This window comes from Amblyomma maculatum, chromosome 8 (assembly GCF_055883805.1).
Source record: "Amblyomma maculatum isolate TAMU_Amacu chromosome 8, ASM5588380v1, whole genome shotgun sequence".
Taxonomy (NCBI): Eukaryota; Metazoa; Arthropoda; class Arachnida; order Ixodida; family Ixodidae; genus Amblyomma; species Amblyomma maculatum.
Window position 1 is genome coordinate 100,875,147 of NC_139351.1, and position 23,236 is coordinate 100,898,382.

The window sequence follows — 23,236 nt, forward strand, 5'->3', positions numbered from 1 at the left end:
TTGATACTGCAACGAATCAAAAGCACATGCTTACTTCTGAGCAGGAACAACAACCTCCGGAGGAAAGACGCAAATTGCGGGAAAACTACTGCAAAGGCACTGTCGAAGAATTTGAGGAATATTTTCATGGAGTAAGTACATTATATATGGTTTTCTTTCTGAACAGTAGTCTTAATGAAAATACGAACGGCGCAAATAATATTCTCCGGGTCATATCTATACAGTCAAAAAGCGATCGCTGCCATTATGTTGGAAATTGTGAAAAAAAAATTATATATATATATATATATAGTGTGCGTGTGTGCGTGTGTGCGTGTGTGTGTGTGTGTGTGTGTGTGTGTGTGTGTGTGTGTGTGTGTGTGTGTGTGTGTGTGTGTGTGTGTGTGTGTGTGTGTGTGTGTGTGTGTGTGTGTGTGTGTGTGTGTGTGTGTGTGTGTGTGTGTGTGTGTGTGTGTGTGTGTGTGTGTGTGTGTGTGTGTGTGTGTGTGTGTGTGTGAAACAAATAAGTGTAGCGGAATTTATTGAAAAATACAGAGCACATGTAGAGTGTTTCCATGCTTCTAAGCGCTCAGTTATATGCAAATTCGGCGCTATATGTGCGACACTGGATGCATTTTTTTCTGCACTTATTAGTTCCCCGCACATACGTCTTTTAGTCATGCGGACCCAAAGGAACGGCGTGAGAAATTCAGGAGGGTATTTTTAGGCGCATTGTGTAGGATTGTACTGCGGCAGGGAAGACATACAATGTTGCTGCGAATAGCTGTAAAATGTTTTCACAGATATTTTTTTTTTTGAAGACGTTTTACATCCCTGTTCTCAACGTTTTGTTTTGTTTTTGTTTTTTCTTTTGCCTTGCCGTCTTTTCACAACGCAGCTTGATCTTTTTGAGCTGCTGAAAACAGAATTCCTCAAAGTAAACGTCACGATCCGCAGAGACGAGAAGATAGTTGTCAACGCTAGAGCGTTCGTTGATAAAACAGTGCAACTCTTCCTTCAAACAAAGCCGTGAGTACCCTCGCGTTTTCTCCTCGTTCTCTTTTTCTTTTCATGAAGAGACATGAAGCTCAACTTTCTGCGCCACGTATACCGATGCACGACTTCAGTGGAGCAAAGCGTACTATTTGCAACCTTCTCAATCTAAGGCTTTCTCAAGCAGCCCGTCTCACTTCTTTTTGGCGGTCGCACAGAAATTCAATTGAATTCAATTCAATTCAAGTTATTTATTTCTCGTGTATTCATGGTCAGGGTCGACCATATACTTAATGTCATTACTTAAAACAAAAAACTGAGCAAGTCGGACTAGACAAAGTTGTTTCGAATCACTTAAACAAATCGTTACTGGTGGAACGAAATCGATAATGACCGCTTTAATCGCTGCTATGAGGGTGATCTGCATTCTTTAAATCAAGCAATGCGACATAAGGTACAGCGCAGAGAGAGAAGCTTAATTGCGACTGAGTTCTGCTGCCTTGCCGCATATAATTATCCCTCTACGCCGTGCAGCGCGCTGTTTCCTTACCGTAATGCAGACCGCTTTAACCCTTGTTGTTCTTCGCGTACTGCTTAGCAAAGTTGTCTACAACTACCTGGGCCTCTTCAGAGTTTTGGGACTGCTTCCTCTGGTGTCCAAGGAATTCGATGTCTTACACGGAGAATTCAGACGCGTTGTGTACGGCGTGGAGAAGAATCATCCGCGATGGGTGATATGCATCCAGAAGCTGCAATACATCATGAAGGACACCATCGGACGGCTTTATACCGAGCAGAAGCTCAGCGAAAAAATCAAAGAAGAGGTAAACAGGCGAATATAGCCGCGAACATTTACCCCAGCTGATATCACAGTTGAGCTGTTACAGTCATCGCAATGCTAGGCTCCGTATGAATTTTGTCCCCAAGGTTCGCTTTTCTTTTGACATCGCACACTGCAGAGGCCTCTTGTGTTTCGCCCTAAACAAGTTGTGGATATGCTGATTCCACGCGTACTCCTTCATCGCAAATTGCGAGTCATAACCCCACTGAAAAATGATAAATTCTACGGGGCAATCACTTCACACAATCTCATCAAATCACATAGACTCTCATACGGTGCACATCATTATCATATAAATATCTTCCATAATTTATGTGAACGTTCAAGGAACTATGAGATCTTACGCAATTATATGCGACTTGTATGTGATTTCTTACGTTGGTTGAGTGAGAATATGTGAGAAAATGTGAGGTTATTGCCTCCTACAATTTTTTCAGTAGGGAAGAGCCTTAATTAACCGCAGTCAGTAGTGTGCGAGGAAGTTAAAAGTTCAAGATTTTTCGTTCCAGAGGAAAATTGACGCGCACTCAAAGCTAGAAATTGTGCAAGACATTTAAAACGAGTCTTGCCCACGTAGTTAGTATATAACTGAGCAATATGGCCTGCTGTGCGTTTGAAAATGTAGCCCCTGTTTTTAATTTACTACCTCTTGAATAGAACTTGTTATTTGCGTTATTGTTGTTGTTGTTTGTTTTCATTGCCGTTTTGCTTGCAACTCACTGGAGCGCACCCACAAGAAGATTTGCCCATAACCATGTGGCGACTATAATTTTATTTTAAACGAATAAAGAATGTACGATAGAACGTAAGAGAAACATAGAATAACAACTTCAACGCTGTCTATTAAAGCTTTGATTTCTGTATCGTTTTCGTTTGTTTTTTTTTTTTTTTTGTAATTTTGATGGACACGTTGCCGCGACAAAGGTCCTGTCGAAACTAGATTCATGGAAGAGGACCGCTTTGGCGATTCATGAAGGCCTGCCAAGTTGCTGCACTCCGCTAGCTTCTATAAAGTGAAACTACAATTCAGAGGAAGGGCAAATAAGCAAAGTCAAGTGAGTCTATGTCGAAATATATGTGTCAAGGGGATCGACTCTACCGGCAACTTTTTTGCACGAATACTATGATAGATGGCAGCACTTGTGCGCGATTACACTAAGGCACTTGTCTTTTTTTGCTTGCTAGCGGATGAGGTGCATGGAGAGTAGATCTTGTTCCACATATTAGAGGAGCGCCAGGCTCTTGGTTTCTTTTGCATGTCATTTACGTCTAATCAGCGGTATAGTCCCCGCCGTAGCATGAGCTTACTAAGGGCAAATGCGTTTCACAACGCTCTCCAATTCAGGGTCCGCCGTCAGGAGTATCTACCATGTGCTTCCACAAGTTAATCTTTTTCACTTTTTTCACTTTTTCACCAGTTACTTATTGTGCTTATCCTACGCCGCTCCTAAGTCAGTTTCTTCTCCCTCCACTCGCACAGAAGCAAAACGACAGTTGCAGTCCGCAATTTGTTTCATCATCTACCCCAAAATAGCCGCCCGTTTTTTTTTTTTTTTTTTTTTTTTTTTTTTTTTTTTTTTTTTTTTTAAACAGGGAGAAGTGCTTGTCCGTGAGATTGCCAAGACGTATTACTCCGGGCTACGCCACACCGCTTGGATGGATCGCGAGACTCGTGAAAAGGCCCGCATTAAGGTATGTTTCACGTGGTTTTCTATATACCCGCTACTTCAACTTCACTACCCAGGCAAATTAAAGCGTCAATTTCCACTCCGGTCCACAGTATATGAAAGGAGAACAACGCTGAAGCTGGAGGAGGGAAAACTCTAAAAAGTTTCATGTTTCTTCACGAGATGAGTACGTACAGCTAGTGCGCGTCGTGCCCTTGATACGGAGAACTTGAGAAATTATGTTCAACAGCTTTCACAATAAGTTTTTTTTTTTTTCAACAACACGCACTTTATTCGTAGACTGCATGCATTGTAATCCATCTATTTCTGTGAGCGCAAAACGGAAGAACGTGAGAAGCCAGGTTGCGCTTCGTTGCAATCTCTCTGGAACTCTGTGCAGGATGCATAGCTTCTTTTCTGTTACGGATAAGCTACCGATATTGCATTCCCTCTAATTTGCGTTAATCTGAAGCCTGGACGTTTGTCACGTGATTCCTCCTCCGCACGTGGCAAACGTCCAGGCTTCAGATTCACGCAGATTAGGGGGAATCCCTTTCGATTTTATTTTCCGGAAAGAGTACAATGGAGGAAACTGGCGCATCTCCACGCACACTAACCATCAATCAATCAATCAATCAATCAATCAATCAATCAATCAATCAATCAATCAATCAATAAATAAATCAATCAATCAATAAATCAATCAATCAATAAATAAATAAATAAATAAATAAATAAATAAATAAATAAATAAATAAATAAATAAATAAATAAATAAATAAATAAATAAATAAATAAATAAATCAGCCTTCCATTTTCTCTATATTAGAGAAGGAGACTGGACTAAAAGCTCGGAAGCTTGGCAGAGGTCCTGCCCCCTTTTTCACATTGGCATTGCATCGGACAAGCGGCAATAAATTCTGCGCTATACATTACAGCACAAAAGAAGATAGTACACCTTGGAAAAAGAAGCAAAAAGTACCAACACAAAAATACATGCAGCGTCATCACACAAACTTGTTCAGAAAAAAATTTTTGATAACAGTATTTCTTAATAACAATAACCACATATGAATGCAGAGCAGTAAGTGTACTCTCAGACTGCAAACAAACTGTATGGCGTAGGTTTAACAAAAAACGTCGAGGTGATGAGTTCCGTGCTCATTTGTTGCACTTCCGCCGAATCATGTGCATGGAGTTCAAGGGTGTGCAGACAACGCAAGAAGTAGGAGGTGGCGATAAGATAGCAAGAAGCATAACCACAGACACAGACGTACTTTCATTTCTGCAGCCTATTGTTGCGCAGTTTGTGTTTCATTGGTTATGAAACAGAGCCATTTATTTCCGAATTGCGCTATTTTCTTTTTCATATATATTTATACACACGCATATCTGAAAACAACTGAAGCTCCGGGAAATGAAGCATCGGGTTGCGTACCCCGGCCGCTTTCTGAGCGACGCCTCCATCGACAGAGAATACAGTGACGTGAGTACCGGCCTAAAAGTTGCTTTAAAAGAATAAAACAGCTGCTGAAATTCGCTCCTTCACGGACCGCTAATAATTACCATGCTTCTTTCAGGTCGGTGATGTGAAAAAGTACGAGAATTTTGTCGAAATATACGACAAATTTGAAACAATGGCTTACCTAAAACTCCTGGCAAAACTACGAAAAAGCGCCAACGAAACAGATGAGTATGTTTGAACAGGATATCCAGAAACACCGGCAGTTTCGCACTGAAGCTTAGCGTATGAAAAAAAGGCAATGTGACATCCAGAGAGACAGTGGCTGTTCATGCATATTATAGCAGGCTTAAGTAAAGCTTGAGACTACCCTGTAGTCTCATGTTTATTGATTTGAACAGCGAAATCTTTCAGGTCCGAATCTCTTTGTAACCAAATAAATTACCAGCAATTCTTAGAGATGCATCACAAAAACTCTGCTCACATGACCTCACCCGAAACCACTTAAAAACGAACCGCCTATTCACCCATAAAAACTTATCTTCAGTCTTAAAGAAATTTCCCCATCACTTCTCTACCCATTTCTACACATATCCGTATTGCTTATTTAGGTGGAGTGTCTCAGCATCGGAAGATGTCAATGCCTATTATTCCGCTGACACGAATGAAATCGGTAAGTTCGCTTGACGAAACGTGTCTGTGTAGAGCACCCCCTTGGGTGACTTGGGAAATAGTTGCATGTACACAGGTTGGTGAGATGGTCCATTAAACCACACGTCTCTGCGCCCTTAGTCATACCAGGAGGAATACTTCAAGATCTCTTTTTCCAAGAAGGCCTCCCATCGTAAGTCAGCGTCTTTCGCCACTTATCTGCACTCGTGAGAAAGGAGAAGAGAGAGAGAGAATAATATTATTTTATTTATTATATGAGTATTAGTTGAATATAAAGCGCAGAGCCAGTGCTTGCCTTGTCAGAGGCTTCATTTATGGTTTCAACCGTTCGTTTTTTCTTGATTCCAATCGTTTTTAATTTGCTTTCCTCTGTATCCCTTCTAACTTTTAATGCATAACTCCGAGAACGTAAATAAATAGTTCTCACTCTAGAAGCATCATGTCAATAAATTTACCAAAGTATATATTTTTTTCTGTATTGACTGTCGGTTAGTCAGTAATAAAAATGACAGCACAGGATAGAGAAATATTTTGGCTAGCTATGCTCTTGCATTCGTCGCTGCGTTCTCGCTAAATAAACCGTGTTAGAGCAGTTAATTTCTAGTACATTAGCCCTATATAGTGATCCCCTTCAATTCGCGCTAAATGGTGCAAGCAAAAGTGTTCGAGGGCAGAAAGTTGTCCACCTTTATTCTAAGCAATTCGAATCTCTTACAGTGATGTCAGAAAAAATTATTTAACTTGTCAAGTTTTGCAGTAGTCATTATTGCACCAATGCTTATTTATTCTTGGGAATTTAGCTACGTGAACCTTGGATCCATTGGCGCCATCATCGGGCACGAAATAACACACGGCTATGACGACAAAGGTAAGCACGTTTTATTGTGTGTGTGTGTGTGTGTGTGTGTGTGTGTGTGTGTGTGTGTGTGTGTGTGTGTGTGTGTGTGTGTGTGTGTGTGTGTGTGTGTGTGTGTGTGTGTGTGTGTGTGTGTGTGTGTGTGTGTGTGTGTGTGTGTGTGTGTGTGTGTGTGTGTGTGTGTGTGTGTGTGTGTGTGTGTGTGTGTGTGTGTGTGTGTGTGTGTGTGTGTGTGTGTGTGTGTGTGTGTGTGTGTGTGTGTGTGTGTGTGTGTGTGTGTGTGTGTGTGTGTGTGTGTGTGTGTGTGTGTGTGTGTGTGTGTGTGTGTGTGTGTGTGTGTGTGTGTGTGTGTGTGTGTGTGTGTGTGTGTGTGTGTGTGTGTGTGTGTGTGTGTGTGTGTGTGTGTGTGTGTGTGTGTGTGTGTGTGTGTGTGTGTGTGTGTGTGTGTGTGTGTGTGTGTGTGTGTGTGTGTGTGTGTGTGTGTGTGTGTGTAGTTTCTGGCTTTGAACTGGATAATGTAATCTAGAGACGCGCAAGACGACTCACTTGAACGGCTCACTGGGTGTGTGTGTTTTGACGGAAAGGAAGTTTCTGGCTTTGAACTGGCTAATGTAATCCAGAGACGAGAAAGACGGCTCACTTCAATGGCTCACTGGCGCACTTACATCTGTAAAGGTGAGTAGGATGCTCAGGAGGAGCCGGAGTCTATATATATATATATACATGCGTGCGTGTGTGCGTGTGTGCGTGTGCGTGTGCGTGGTGTGTGTGTGTTTGACGGACGGAAGTTTTCTGGCTTTGAACTGGCTAATGTAATGGTAATCAGCCGTTTCCCGTGCTTTTGCCCCTGATGCTTGCAAATATGTTCGTACTCCAAATGATGAAGCAATTTTCTGCTAGTCGGAGAAGGCGAAGTAGTGTCGACGATAAGTAGTCTTAAGAAGATATCAGTAGCTCTGACATTGTTGATATTCAAATGCGGTCAGTCAAGCATGTAGTTGATATTATTGTTCTTATACTTGCCCATATACTTAACATGTGTTTAGAAACTGCATTTTTTCGGTAAAAATGCAGTTAGCAAAAGTTGTTGCTTTTTACAAAATGAGAGATCGAAATGCCGTCACCAACCACAGACCGCTCTCCGTTCTGTCAGTGTTTTCAAAAGCTTTTTGAAAAGTGTGAAATTTGACCCAAAAATTTCACTGCTAACCCTTCCAATCTGGCTTCTGCCAAAGCATGTCAACCGAACTCGCATTGCTCCAACAAGAAGAACATGTAATGAATCAACTTGAACACAATGCCATTGTCCGTTTGTGGACTTTTCAAAAGCTTTTGACCTGGTAGATCACGAAATCTTATTACATTAATTACACTGTTATGGTATTAGACAAAAAGCTATAGCAATGTAAAATTCATTTTTAACGTTCACACATCAAGTAGTATTCATGAATTATATGCGGTCTATGCATAGACGTCTGTGCTCTCAAAACGGGCGACAGCCGCACATCTTGCAGCATATAGCAAAGTTGTTGCCATCGAGCATGTTACCTCACGCATCGACATGCCAACTAGTCCTATACTGAGGAAGAAAGGAGCCTCACAGCTTCAGAGAACAACAATGTAATCATAGTGCGGAATTTCTGAAACGACCAGCGTTATGTGAAATTTAAAATTCAAAGATTAATGAACATGAGTTTTGTAGTCGAATGTATAGTTCTGGTCGGCGTTTCAAGCACTCGACAACTCCAGCTATAATCTGAGCGGCCTCTCGTTTCTCGTTCCACACAGGCTCCCAGTACGACGGCCATGGACGCCTCATCGACTGGTGGACCAATAAAACGGAACAGGAGTTCAACGAGAAGAAGAACTGCTTCATACACCAGTATGGAAACATCGTTGATCCTGCGACGAAAAAGACGGTAATAGCGTATGGGCGAAGACGACTGTGCATTCATATTTTTATTTTTTTTTTCATTTTGCAGCGACGTTCTCGTACATTCGTGATAAATTTACGCTTACAGACGCTCGCACGCACACACAGTAAGCATGTACTATATGTCTTTCGCGCATACTTACATATATATATATATATATATATATATATATATATATATAGCACATCTTTCGCCCTCACTCTTGATCACGTTCTACGTGACGCTGGCGGTAACACAGGACGTTCCACGTCCACCGCTATGTTTGAGGGTGCCGCTGGTGAACACTCTCAAGGTTCGTATACAGACAATATTAATATCCAAGAAAGTAGCCGGGGGGACAGCGGCCGATGTAGCTCAGTTGGAAGAGCACCGGACGCGATATTCGGAGGTCGTGGATTCGGTTCCCACCATCAGCACGTTGTTTTTCCTTCTACTTTGTGTTTAATTATCTTTCCCCTACACAGATTACATTACTAATTTGTGATTATCGAAGTAAAAATTAAAAAAAAAAGATAAAGTACAATCCCCAATGCTTTCCTTGGCCTCGCCGACTGTTGGCTTCTTTCCTTCATGTATTATAACGGTACTCTCATTGCCTTTATATATATATATATATATATATATATATATATATATATATATATATATATATATATATATATATATATATATATATATATATATATATATATATACAGCATGAATGCATACGCCTTTGCACATTGCGAAAATATTTTATTGATACATATTTTTTCCGCAGATCAACGGAGAGAACACCGTAGGGGAAAATATTGCTGACAATGGAGGAGTCCGGGTGGCCTTCGATGTGAGTATGAACATTGCCTGTTATCAAAATTATACTCACCATATACAAAGTGATATTAAGGACCGCTAAGAAAATAAAATACATGGAATCAATTCTCTGGGCTTATGTGCTTGACGGCAAGTCTGGCGTTAAGCATATCGGCTCAGAGGCCATGGCTCTGACTGTCAACACAATAACGTTATTTGTGAACAGCCACAGCGAGGACCTTCTTCTTTTTTTTTTTTTTTGACAATGCCCAATTTTTCGTGAATATTGTAAACACCCGTATGTAACTAACGGTTTCCGTTTTTTGTGAACTGACGCAGTGAAAAAAAGAGAAGGGATATTTTTTTGAAGAAAATCACATACGATGGCGCACATATACGCGCATGATAAAGATTACTGTAGAGGCTAAACAAAATAAAATTGGCAGGGGTTATCTATGTGAAAGAGCTTACAGCGCAAAATACGGGAAGCTCTAGTTTGAATGGATGGATGGATGGATGGATGGATGGATGGATGGATGGATGGATGGATGGATGGATGGATGGATGGATGGATGGATGGATGGATGGATGGACGGACGGACGGACGGACGGACGGACGGACGGACGGACGGACGGACGGACGGACGGACGGACGGACGGACGGACGGACGGACGGACGGACGGACGGGACGGAAGGGCGGATGGATGGACGGGACTGGACGGACGGATGGATGGATGGATGGATGGATGGATGGATGGATGGATGGATGGATGGATGGATGGATGGATGGATGGAATGGAATGGAATGGAGTGGAATGGATGGATGGATGAATGGATGGATGGAGGGATGGATGGATGGAGGGATGGATGGAATGGAATGGAATGGACGATGGATGGATGAAATGGAATGGACGATGGATGGATGGATGGATGGATGGATGGATGGATGGATGGATGGATGGATGGATGGATGGATGGATGGATGGATGGATGGATGGATGGAGTGGAATGGACGATGGATGGAACGGACGGACGGGTGGATGGATGGAATGGACGGACGGACAGGTGGATGAATGGATGGAATATAGGAGCGCCTCCTTTGAATCGGGGTGCTAGCAGTTGCTATTAGTGCTCGTTTTTTTCTGCTATATTCTAATTGTTGTCTTAGATTGGTTAACTGTACCATCATTTTACTTACTGAATATTTGTTTCTACATTGCGATCATTATGTTACTTTTCTGCTTTTAAGCCACCAATCTTCCAATTGTTTTTTGCTAGCTTCCAGCGCAGGATCATTCACTTTCAATTTGTTTCAATTGTACATCTAGCGCCACTGGGCACCGACACGTCAAATGGCGGAGGTTTAATCGTTTCTTCACTATCAGCTCCGGTGCAAAGACGAGCTTCATATCGGAGGCCACGTGTCTGCGGAAGCCATCTGGGAGCCGCCGCTTTAAAAGGCAGATGGTTAACCTTATACTTAAGCCTGGTCACAGGGCACCGGCGCTGCCCAGGGGGCACGCCTTAAATAGGACACGTAGCGCCACATGGTTTTGAAATGACAGACTATGCTTCCTCTGCCGTGCATTCTGTTCTTATATCAACATTCTTCTTCTGAAGAGGTGCGGGTTATAGAGGTTGGATTAAAAGCGCAGCCTGATCGCCGCAGCTGCTTGCCAACTTGGCTACGAGCCGCGCTGTCCCTCCAACATAACTCCACTAAGCGTATAAATTTGAAACAAATGTTGCTTCGAGTTTTGGTTTCTTTTTTCTTTGCCACATGGGTCGCTTGCGAAGTGCAGGATCTTTGCGCAGAAAATATGCGCACGCTCTTGTGCATATTCGTGTGCTGTGCGACGTCAGGGCACGTTAAACAATTCTAGGTGGTCGAAATTACCAAAGACCTTCACTACGGCGTCTCTCATATATTCAGAGTCTCTTTGGGACGTTAAACACCATAAACTAACTGACTAGCTCTCGAGCATATACATTTTAATTTAGCTTCAATGAAGCATCGCCACTCGAGACGAAATATCACACCAATGTGTAACGATCTTCGTACGATATATATCAAATATATACTCACATAGATTTCTGTGTACTGCACGCTTTAAGGACACTGAATATTTATTATGTTTATGTTTATTTGTTCTCCTACGAGTCTACGACAGCCGCAGGCATGCACCTTTATCACTGTGAATCTAGCGCGCGAATAACTTCTGCATTCTTTGTTCATGCTGGTTGTCGCGAGACGCGGTTTTATCACTTTTTTTGTTGCGGTAGATGATTCGAGATGTATCTCGAAAGATTCCAGCCACACACTTGTATTTCTACAATGTTTCCGGTTATGCTGGCCACTGTCAGAGGTTTTATCTAGACGTTTCTACGCCGCTTTTAAATTGAGCGCTTACGAGTGGAACGGGCGTTCGTAGATCGACGACCATTTTGCATGATTTTTGCTATCGCCGCCACCGATTGCTTTTTTTTTTTTTTTTGCGGGATCAAGTCAGCCCAATAAGGGGTTAATTTCAGTGCTTCTACACTTGTGTTCATTCGTGATCACGGCATTGTAACCGCCACGTGACAATATGTGAAATACTTATCTAGTGGACTTTTGGAGAAATATAATGGCTCAAAGGTGTCATCGGGAAGAAATTGTCCACAGAATTGCAATTTCATGTGTCGCATTACATAATGCATTGAGGGCGAAGCAATGAAACACATCTGTACGCAAAGGGCTGCCATCGTGTTTCGAAACTTGCCGGTTAACGACCACGCACGACTAGCAGGGTCCATTTGCTTTTGTTTACTCTTCGCAGCGGATAACAAGACGATCCACAGTGAATCATGAACCTGAAAAGGTCACTGGTACTGTAATCAATTATCTGGTATTGTCCTGTTGATAAATAACGGGTAAAAGTTTTCGATGCCTTGCGATGTGAGAGTGTTAGGGATGGTTACCAAATCTTTTTCAGGTTGGACGGGATTTTGTTTTGTTTATTCATGGTGGATGGTGATGAGCCTACGAGTGCTTCGCATTAAAAAGTGCAACCTTCGCACCATGTTCATAAAGCCGCCGTTATCTCGTTTCAGACTCACGTTCGGCTGTCAGATGATGGCGCCGAACATGTGCTCCCTGGACTCGAACAGTTTTCACCAGAGCAGCTATTTTTCATCTCTTATGGACTGGTATGAAATTTCAACCACACACATGCTATTCCTGACACTCTTAGTAATTAATTATTTATTGCCAACAGATTTCTGACTTGTTAGGCTAATGTTTGGCGTTACTTTAGCGATGTCGAGCTTTAGTTCCGATGTAGCTTCTAGAGCTTCGGCATTAAAAATATAGCCATCTTTCATCCTCGTGCACTTCTGCATGTTTGGGGGCAGTGTTCTTTTGATGGCTCGAGGCGAAGCCAAATAGTGTAGTCGCTGTTGAGGTGATGCCAGGCTGCTAGCCGCCACTGCTTCTTCTGCCGCACTTGACATGATCGCTCCCAACTTTGGAAGAGACTCCTGACAGAAGTTTTGGCTGAAGATACTTCAGACGCATGTGGGTTGTTTTGTGCCTGCTAATCGTTTTTTTTTGTTTACTTTTCAACAGGTTTGGTGCAGGTCCACTAGGCCTCAAATCAAAGACGATATCTTGAAGGACGTTCACAGTCCCAATATGTACAGGTGATGCTTTCAGAATTACTTATTAAAACCTTAACTTCCGCACTCGAACGAGGAGCGCACTGCGGGATGGGTGGTAACTCAAAGAAAGGATCAAAAAATCAGAATTATCAAAAAGGTCACCAGACCAGTTGAAGACGTTACTGGTTTTTTAAAGGTCATTAAATTAGTGTTATTGCGTGAGATGCAACAGTAATCCTGGCGATCGGTTTTAGTGCGCGCCACATTATGCAATCGATACAAGAGAGTTTTAGCTTACCGTGATCCGCGATCCGCTACCGTGATCCGCCACCGCGTGTTTCATTGCGCATTCCCAGACCCCCCTTGACGCCGACAGATGGCGCCACATACTGGATGTCGGCACATAGATCTGCCGAATCGTGACCAATCAGCTTGAGCGCCCCGCCCACACGCGGTAGAGAGTCACTGTGGTGGATCGCGGATCACGGTAAGCTAAATCTCTCTACAGTCTCGTACACAATGGAGGGGAATTCTAGCTGTTTTCGTTTACATTTCCTGTAGTCTTTGAAGCCGTGGTAATGTATATGCTATCGAGATATGTAATGAGGCCTGCATGCAACGATTACTTTGAAGCTTCATTATTTTTAGAAAACTGAATAATTTATTTTACTATCCGGCTGTTTGTTTTGTTACAGAGTCAACGTTCCTCTGAGAAACATGGACGAGTTCACAGCTGCGTTTGACTGCAGAACGGGGTCAAATATGCATTCAAACCCCAAGAACTCGTGCGTTCTATGGTAGCGAAGTGCCGCTTTTGACCTCCAAATAAATGGAATTTACTCGTTCGTATGAATTAAAAGTGCGCTTAAGCATCGCTTTTGTAACCATCCCTCCGGAATAGACGTAGGTGTCTATAGTGTATATAACCCAGGTTCCCGATGCCAAATCATTTTGAACTCTAACATGACCTCTAGTAGGACGGCAGGACGCCAAACGTACTGGACAATACCCCACACTCACCGTAACGTGCACACGAATAAAACCTGAAGCCAAGACACTTAATAATGTCGTCGAATGTGTACCTTTTCGTTCGCCACGAAGAACAAATATTGTCAGACATCAATCAATTGTTCAATATGGCAACTGTGCTCGACTAAACTTGACCTTGTAACCGTAACAAAAAAGAAGCCCTAATGCTCTTGATGTATCATCATGTTTCGTTTAATCGTGCGCTTTCGTTCTTTCATTTGCGATTTATTATTGCGAAAGCAATACTGCTAGCACTTCAAGCCTTTGGCGTGTCGTGGCGTCTCCATACATGGCCTTTCACGTGACTGTGTGACGTCGCACCAGACCGAAAGACGGGGGGCCCCAGCTCGCGCCATCTGATGGTGGCGGTGAGTCCTTACAGGAGCCGCACCAGTGACGTCACGTCATTTTCACGTTACCGTGTGACGTCACGCCAGGCCGAGAGACGGGGCCCCAGCTCGCGCCATCGGATGGTGGCGGCGAGTCCATACACGGCGCTGTATCGCAGCCGAGAGAGGGCGCTCGCTGTTTGTGACGTCACGCTTGGAGAATAAATGGGGCTGTGGCTCGGCTCCTCGCAGTAGTCACGGCGCAGCCTTAGGATATGTCAGATGATGCGTTTAAGACGAGGCTAGAACAATCTGCTGCAGCCAAGCGGCGGCGCCGTGCTGAAGAAACAGAAGAAAAACCGCCTGGCTACGCTTGGCTCAACTAGGCGTAGCTTGAATGTTTAGCTGAACTGGTTGGTCTATGTATAAGCAGGACCAATTGCTTTCGCAAGTCCCCAGGCTTAACCAAGTTGAGCCACAGCAAACTTTTTTAGTTAAGAATGATACAAAGCACTTCTATATTCCTTCAACATGCTGGTGCTCAAATAAAAGTGGGGATTTCATTCAATGCGGTGGTTGCTCACACTAAATACAAATCAACTTTATTTGCCTGAAATGAACTTTATTTGAGCTGTGTGTAACCCGGCGCTAAATGGCGCTTGTGTAAAATCTTTAAAAAATATCAGTTATTACCCTTCGCTGCGTACTGAATGCTTGCCGGATGCGGTGTGTAGAGATATCTGTAGTGCGCGTATACAGTTATCATAAACATATTCAGCCATCCCTTAAGATAGCATTAACAAAGGTGCCAAATTATTCATTATTAAGGCGAATATAGGCTCGAAAGTGCGGGACAGGATTTGTGCATCCGCGGAAGGTGTCACACCGTCGAGAAATTAATGGATTGATGAGTAAAAAATAGTTGTATAAAGCTGAGGGTGGAAAAAATGTCTGTTTGCACAATGTCGTTTATGTGGAGTCATATTAATTAATTGGAGCCAAAAAAGTCAATTCCACGTCAAAATCGCCAAGAACGACGATACAGTAGGTAGACGCCAAAACAGCCACGGACGTCTAAATTGTTCGAAATACGTCAAAACTGCGCAAAAAAAAACGTGCAAACTTGTTGCAAAGCTTCAATATCGGGTTTGATCACTGTTTTACAACAATAGTCAGTCGAGAATAAAAAGGAAAAAAGGTAGTGAACGAAAAAAAAATAGGAACTATAAAAAAGAGAAAAAAAAAATAACCAAAGGAGAGTAAGTAGGAAAAGCAAAAAGAAAAAAAGAGCATAGAAAAGGAGAAGCCGCAAAACAAACAAAAGAAACGAAAAAAAGCACGAAATGGTGATAAAGTGGCGAATGAGGGCAAAGATTCTCAGGAAAGGCTTCCGCCTTACCGCACTTGAGAGGGACCCAAGTGCCTCATTAAGACAGATTATTTCGAGAATGAGCAAGCTTATCTGATCATCATCATCATCATCATCATCATCATCATCATCATCATCATCATCATCAGCCTAACTATACCCACTGCAGCGCGAAGGCCTCTCCCATGTTTCTCCACTTAACCCGGTTCTGTGCTAGCTGCATCCACTTCACCCCTGCGAACTTCTTAACCTCATCCGCCCACCTAACTTTCTGCCGCCCCCTGATACGCTTTCCTTCCCTTGGAATCGAGTTTGTTACTGTAAGCGACCATCGGTTATCCTCTCTTCGCACTACATGTCCTGCCCATGTCCATTTCTTCTTCTTAATTTCCACTAGAATGTCGGTAATTTGAGTTATTTCTCAGATCCACTCTGCACGCTTCCTATCTCTTAATGTTACCCCTATCATTTTTCGTTCCATAGCCCTCTGGGTTGTCCTCAACTTAAGTAGAACTCTCTTGGTTAGCCTCCACGTTTCAGCCCCATAGGTGAGTACAGGTAAGATGCAACTGTTATATACTTTCCTCTTTAGCGATACCGGTAAGCTGCTAGTCATAATCAGTGAGTGCTTGCCAAATACGCTCCATCCCAATCTTATTCTTCTTGTTATTTCCTTTTCATGGTCCGGATCTGTGGTTGCTACCTGTCCTAAGTAGACATATTCGTCTACTACTTCCAGTACTTCGCTACCTAATGTAAACTGCTGTTCCTTCCCGAGGCTGTTGAACATTACCTTAGTCTTCTGCATGTTGATTTTCAAGCTTACCTTTCTACTTTTCCTGTCTAGGTCATCAATCATTATTTGCAGTTCATCCCCCGAGTTGCTTAGCAAGCTAATGTCATCAGCAAATCGCAGATTACTGAGGTATTCTCCATCTACCATTATCCCTAACTGCTCCCATTTCAAGTCTCTGAATACTTCCTCTAAGCAAGCTGTGAATTGTACTGTGGAGATTGTGTCTCCTTGCCTAACACATTTCTTTATGGGAATTTTGTCACTTTCTTTATGCAGAACTATGGTTGCTGTGCAGCCACTATATATATATATCTTCCAGCACTTTCACGTACGGCTCGTCTACCCCCTGATTTCGCAATGCCTGTATCACCGCCGAGGTTTCAACTCAGTCAAATGCTTTTTCGTAATCAATGAATGCTATGTATAAGGGCTGGTTATATTCCGAGCATTTTTCTATCACCTGATTGATGGTATGGATATGATCGATAGTAGAGTACCGTTTCCGAAACCCTGCTTGATCCTTTGCTTGATTGCAGTCTAAGGTTGTCCTGATTCTATTATCGATTACCTTAGTAAATACCTTATACGTAACAGACAGTAAGCTGATTGGTCTGTAATTTTTAAGGTCTTTAGAGTCCCCTTTCTTGTGAATGAGGATAATGTTTGCATTCTGATCACCTCCTCCCTTCTCCATTTAATGGAAAATAATGAGAACTTCGCTGCGCCGCATTCAGAAACAGTGTAAAAAAAAAATCTGCCTGAGCGAAGTGAATAAACCAAAGCCAGCAACATGTGGTGCCGCAGGAATTAGCATAGTTTGAGCGAATATTGCTCAAAGTATTAGCTTGGATGCAGTTACAGGCACGTTCTAAAATGTCTTACGAGGAAATTTTGATGGATATTTAATGACAGAAAGAACAAAACTTCCTTACCCCACCAGTGAGCAAAGCTGTGAACAAAGGGGAAGGAAAGCGTAGCAGGGTGCGGCAGAAAGTTAGGTGGGCGGATGAGGTTAAGAAGTTCGCAGGTGTCAAGTGGATGCAGCTAGCACAGAACCGGGTTAATTGGAGAAATATGGGAGAGGCCTTCGCCCTGCAATGGATATAGTCAGGCTGCTGCTGCTGCTGCTGCTGCTGCTGCTGCTGCTGCTGCTGCTGCTGCTGCTGCTGCTGCTGCTGCTGCTGCTGATGATGATGATGATGATGATGATGATGAACAAAGCTCGGCCTCCAGTGCATGCCTGACCTGTTCACGACCTCCCGACAGCATTTTTGGTCAATTCAAACTACTAGGCCTCTTAGGAAAGCACCTTACGCTCATGTTCATATCAACACATATGGGCAGGGTAAAGTTTAGCTAAGGGAAATTTAGGACTGTAGACAACTTACAGAGACCGCGAACACTATTCAGCCTACGCCCTATCGGGATTGAGTATACCCTGCTTATTAACTGCGAAAAGTTCGCATGGATGACGCTATCAGCGAGCAACTTTCCTAAACAACCGGCGTTGTAAAACTAAAATTACTCGTAAAGAAAACAGTGTCACACTTGACAGTACAGCTGAGCAATGTCAGTGCACAGTGAAAAAAAGCTGTGTCATACACAGTTAAACAAACCCCTTTCCAGAGAAAGGCTAGTTCCTTCCGACAGAGTAAAGTCAACGCATTGTTAACGTATTGCTGACGAAACGAACAAATGGTGAGCTCATATTCCGTCAATGCATTAATCTGCCGGTCTAGTCAATGGGGACACACACGCATTAGCCGGCGAATGCATTTCTTAAATGTAGGGCAAAATAAAGACAAACAAAAGGAACGGAAAAGGAATGCTTAGCATGTTGCACCTGTAAGAAGCGTTCATCTGCATATGCACGCCGATGCCATAAGCTCTGGAACACGTATATATGCCTAGATTACTCACACTTCCGCACTTCAGGAATACATGCATGCTATTGAGTGCTCTCATCTTATGCATACATGGCAAAATTACTTTTGAAAAGGAATTAAACTATTAATTTCTTGGTTGAAAATCGCAGAAACGTAATTAAATTACATTACAATTACTTCTACTGAGTAATTCAATTACTTTGAATTACTTCCCAGTTTCCAGCCTGCAAAAACAAAGTAAAGCTATTAAACAAAACAACAACTTGTTCTCCAGGGTATTCTAGTTGAGTAAGTTCTGCTCAATTCTGTCTCCTTTTGCCAATCCGTTACGCTGGCTTCGAATTGCAGCACGTCGTTCCTGCTTTCGCGCACTCTACTTTGTTGTCTAGTGAAGGAGTGGTGGCGCACTTTAGTAAAAGTAATTTCGAGAGGAATTAATTGCTTTGCTGCGAAATTACTACCAAAAAGTAATTCACTACATTACTAAATTACCAAACTGAAAAAGTAATTCATTACATTAGAAATCACCGAAAAAGTAATTAAATTACAGTAATTTCATTACTGTAATTCAATTACTGCCATGACTGATCTTATGCATACACTGCTAAGCTCCCTTTTAAGCAACAAGCGATAACGTCACTGAGCGCGCGCTACATGTCTGCCTGGAACCATCATCTGATATCGAAATCTAGAAGATGACATTTTTTTCTTTAATTTCGTTTACTTGCCTATTGTTGGACGCGTCCCAAGTGAGGAAGGTGTGGTGGATACAAGGATCTAAGGCGCTAAAGCAGGCGCGCGCTGTATTTATCGCTCTGTTGTGCATGTGATGAGGCGATACCAGCCACACACAAAAAAAGTATTACACTCGAACAGAGAAACGCGCTTAATATACAAGCAAGCGCGAAGGTGGTGGATGGTAGGCTATAGCCTACTATCAACCATCAGTGGTATATAAATGACCAATTCAAAAGTAGACTAAGATCCCAACGGGGTACAACTTTAATCCTAAAGACCCAATAGTAAGTTAATCAGAGTAAAATGAGCCCAACAGCATAGGTAATATGTCTGCACAATTTGGTGTTCTTTTTGACTTATATGGATTAACACAGCAGCGCGACAAGGCTATGAGGGATGCCTTTGTGGCCATCTCGGTAAATTTGTACCATGAGGGGTTCTTTAACTGACTTCGCGCAGCACATGGGAGACACGATTTTTGCCTCCATCGAAAAGCGACCGCCGCGACCAGGATACAAGCTGCGTACTTGCATCCGGCAGCCTTTCGTACATTGCTTACAGCACAGACTGCGCTTTCTGTAAGGCTGCTTTTGCGAAAAGTTTGTAACAACGAGCAAAAATCACAGGCCCGTCTTGCATCCCAAAGCATATCACTAATGGGTGCGAGGAGTCTTGGTTTGTGCGAGTTAGGGAACGATACTATCTGCTTGTGACGAGCCATTGCGATTTCGAACAAAGCCCAACGTTTTCAAGCAGTCAGCACTTACCTAGGCACTAGGCCGGCTGCAGGGTGTCGTGGAGGCACGAACCTTGCGTGTTATTCATTAGCTTCTGACATCAATTATCCGCTGCCTTCTGGACCATAGGAACTAGATTTCGAAGTCGCGATAGTCCATTTTAGCGGAGCTTCGAAATCAGTGAGCTTCCGTCTGATTTAGGTGCGACAAGAAAGGAAGAGCCCTGAGGAGCGCAACAAAACGAAGTCACGTGGTTGATAAGACGCTCTGATTCGTGGCCGTTGGGAACGTGCCCATGGCTTATCGTGATGAAGCGCTTCGCGCCGCTTTCCTTGTCACGCGTGGGTCGCCCTCCTGCTGATGCGTGTACTGCGTGTGAAGTTGTGAACAGTCGAGTTTCGTTCGCTATCTTACAATCTTCGGCAAAGCTCGGGCTTGGCGTCACGGAACGAAGCGCACGGTCATGTCGACCTGATAGTGGCAGGTATGCTGAATGTTTAGTGTGCTTAGGGAGATTGAACTTTATGTGGCAAGCGTCATGAGCTTTTTCGAAGCCGAGGCATAAAGAAAGAGATCTAACACAATAAACAAGAATGATGGCACACTGCATCCTATCTACGCGAAATCTCTAAGAACAGTACTAACGCTACAAAAGGCCCGGGACGTCCGGCCGGTTGTTCATTGTGAACAAGGGAGCCGTAGCGCTCCCGAAACGTCATTTGTTTTAAAATTGACCATGGTCAGTGACCAGTGAATCGATCAACAGATCGGCAAAGAGCGGACACTCCCATAGGGCCCATTTGACTGTAGCGCACCAAGCGGCTGGCGGCAACTACTTCCGGTCTTGGTGAAAGGCGCGCGATTTGAATGCTATAGCATGCGCTGCGCCCTGCCTTTTTCGCGCATTATTTCGGTTTTACATGGTCTGACAGTGTTTGTATTTATTTTCAGCATGCATAACAACATTAAAAATAGATTCCTAGTGCTCTAAACTGGCCATCGATGCAGCTGCGCCACAGCCTTTGGAAAACAGTATTGCAGAAAAGATGCCAAGTGCTTTGTGAAATGAACATTTATTTTGCTTCATATAAACACATAAAAGATGCAACATATGTATACGGAGACATTGACAAAACTTGGCACAGATTAGGCGATGTGCACAGTACAGAAAAATAAAAATACACAAGGCGAGAATAAACACTTAGGTAGAGAAAAAAATAGCATGACGTTGATTTCCGAATAATTGGCAAATGATATGTAACAAAACAGGCATTATACATAAACAACACAGTCCCAGTAGCGGCTACCTTAGCAAGGGTAACTTGTATTCTTCAGGGTAGAAAGGAGTACTGACGCTTGGGAGAAGGCCCCACCGTTCACTCGTCGCATCTGCCGTGCTTCGGCTGCAGTCCGTGGGTCCATGCAGCGCTGTTGAAAAAGGAAGGGACATGATGCAGAAGGTTGCAATGAACTGTAAGGCCACTGCACCGCGCACACATCTGTGCATATGGGTGCATACTGAAGCTTGGTGAGCAATAGTTATGGTTCAGAACAGAGAAGCTGTCATTCGTAAAATTGGTACAAAAGCTAGCTACTCTTGCAACGTACAGGTTTACATGACCGAACCTATCTGAAAATGCATTTCCACAGCAGCCACTAAACCAACAATGTTTCTCAAAAGCACTAAACAGCTGAAGCAATGAAGCTTGCACCATAATAAAACATTTCTCACTTTAACTTTGTCCGGTTAAATAGAACGCGACACCACGCAAAACTGGCCGTTTGCAAAACCGCGTCAGGCCGGCCTCACGCCATGTCACATGTCACCGCGGCCGGTAAGCACGCCACGTTGGCTTGCCCTTCATACGCGACTTTGTGAAGCGCAGACCGCTGTGCTAAGTTAAAATGCCTGGAATGCCGCGCAGTTTGACAAGACTGAAACATTTCTTACCTTGCGGTTGCCCTGTTAAACGCGGCATTAAGCAAAACTAGCCGTTCAGCAAGCCGCGTCCGCCCTGGCAAACCGCGTCAGGCCTAGCCGCACTGGCCGGCGAATATGTGTCATGTTGGCCCAAAGGCGTGTCTTGGTGCCTTCACATGCCACTTTGTCCAGAGTGCTGAGCTAAACTGTTTGAAATGCAGCGCAGTTTAGCAGGAACACACCATATTACAACTCGCCTCGGTTGGAAACTGCCGGAGAGTCACGAACTGCGCTTGAACTTCTCTATGCCTGACCGGCGCGCCTGTTCACGAGCTGCGAACTTTAATTGGCCCTGGCCGACGTGGTCAGCGTAAACTGCTTGAAATGCAGCGCAGTTCAGCAAAAAACGTTGCTCACCTTGCCGTCGTTCCAAATCATAGTTGTTCCGCGTAGCAGCCCACGAAAGATAAAAAAGTGCGGTCTGTGCCGCACAGGCGAGGCACAAGCAGATAACCAGCCCCTTCGATAACTCTCTGTCGTCTGCTCCGGCGGGCTACCGCTGCAGCCAGTGCCGCTGCGCGCGCGTCCGCGCTGGTGCCGCCATCCATCAATCGGCGGCAGCGCAACAAGTCGCGCGTCATTTCCTGGGGCCAGTTTTCACCGAGTGTCCGTTCTTTATCAATCTCTTTTTCTATGGACGAGGCTCACTCACGTACGATAGGTAAGGTGACTGGCGCGCATGTGCTTGTAGCGTGAATCACGTGGTTGCAAAAACTTGTTACCAAGCGTTCGTTCACGCAGCGTGCTGAGCAGGAACTTGTGGAATAGAGAAATTTCATGTTCTCGCCAGCGTTTTGTGCCAAATAATTTTATTTGGTTTTGCTCATGAGGGTTAGCAATAAAGCAACTTGGCCTGTAATATTGCTGATGAGGGTTAGCAATAAAGCAACTTGGCCTGTAATATGGAGGGTTTCATACCCACGCACGCCGCGGCTTGCTTTAGCCTCCATCGATGTTGAGAAAGATCTCAGCTGCGGCGAATGTGATATTGAAGGCGTCGTGCACAACTCTCAGAGTGCCTCAACCGGAGTATACCAATTAATGTTTGAACCCAATCGTGCCAGCCGCGTTTGCATATAGAGGTGAAACGTAAAGGGCGCTGGTGTGCTGTGCCTTGTCTCCGTGGTTAGCTCCGACAGCGCCCTCGCAGCTGACCGCAGGTGCCATGGCTCTACAGTGTCTTCGCGCATATACACCCAACCCAAGCGATGAATTGAGCGGCGCCCATGCAATGCTGCGGGCCTTTATTATTTTAATTCGTTAGTTTAACAGACCTTATATGCAGAATTTTTCCGCAGAACGTGTCATCAGAGAGTTTGTCCGCATCGTAAAATTTCGGCCGCATGGACACCCAAAATTTGACCTCGTCCGAATTTAACCAAAAATAGTGTTCAACCTACAGTTAATATTGGCAATTCAATGGTTACCTTCAAATGTGGGTGGCCAACCGCCAAACACCATTTCTCTAGTGCATGAAATTATGTGCACGAATATTTTGTCCCTCAATTCTCTTTGAATTATGTATATTTACTTGG

General features: G+C 43.7%; 2 protein-coding genes across 2 annotated transcripts in view; one reads left to right on the top strand and one right to left on the bottom strand.

The window, feature by feature from the left end:
• Positions 1–13,637, top strand: part of LOC146181990 (neprilysin-1-like) — a 26,946-nt gene extending 13,309 nt beyond the window's left edge. The window contains exons 7-20 of the mRNA XM_084575585.1: positions 45–131; positions 878–1,008; positions 1,571–1,796; positions 3,407–3,505; positions 4,889–4,966; positions 5,061–5,173; positions 5,554–5,615; positions 5,735–5,786; positions 6,415–6,482; positions 8,259–8,389; positions 9,165–9,230; positions 12,291–12,386; positions 12,805–12,878; positions 13,532–13,637. Of these exons, the coding sequence (XP_084431711.1) occupies positions 45–131; positions 878–1,008; positions 1,571–1,796; positions 3,407–3,505; positions 4,889–4,966; positions 5,061–5,173; positions 5,554–5,615; positions 5,735–5,786; positions 6,415–6,482; positions 8,259–8,389; positions 9,165–9,230; positions 12,291–12,386; positions 12,805–12,878; positions 13,532–13,637 (1,389 nt within the window). The remainder of the gene's footprint in view (positions 1–44; positions 132–877; positions 1,009–1,570; positions 1,797–3,406; positions 3,506–4,888; positions 4,967–5,060; positions 5,174–5,553; positions 5,616–5,734; positions 5,787–6,414; positions 6,483–8,258; positions 8,390–9,164; positions 9,231–12,290; positions 12,387–12,804; positions 12,879–13,531) is intronic.
• LOC146181988 (neprilysin-1-like) overlaps positions 1–19,901 on the bottom strand; it is a 101,162-nt gene extending 81,261 nt beyond the window's left edge. The window contains exon 1 of the mRNA XM_084575586.1: positions 19,751–19,901. The gene's annotated coding sequence lies outside the window, so the exon portion shown is untranslated. The remainder of the gene's footprint in view (positions 1–19,750) is intronic.
• Between the last annotated feature and the right edge of the window lie 3,335 nt (positions 19,902–23,236).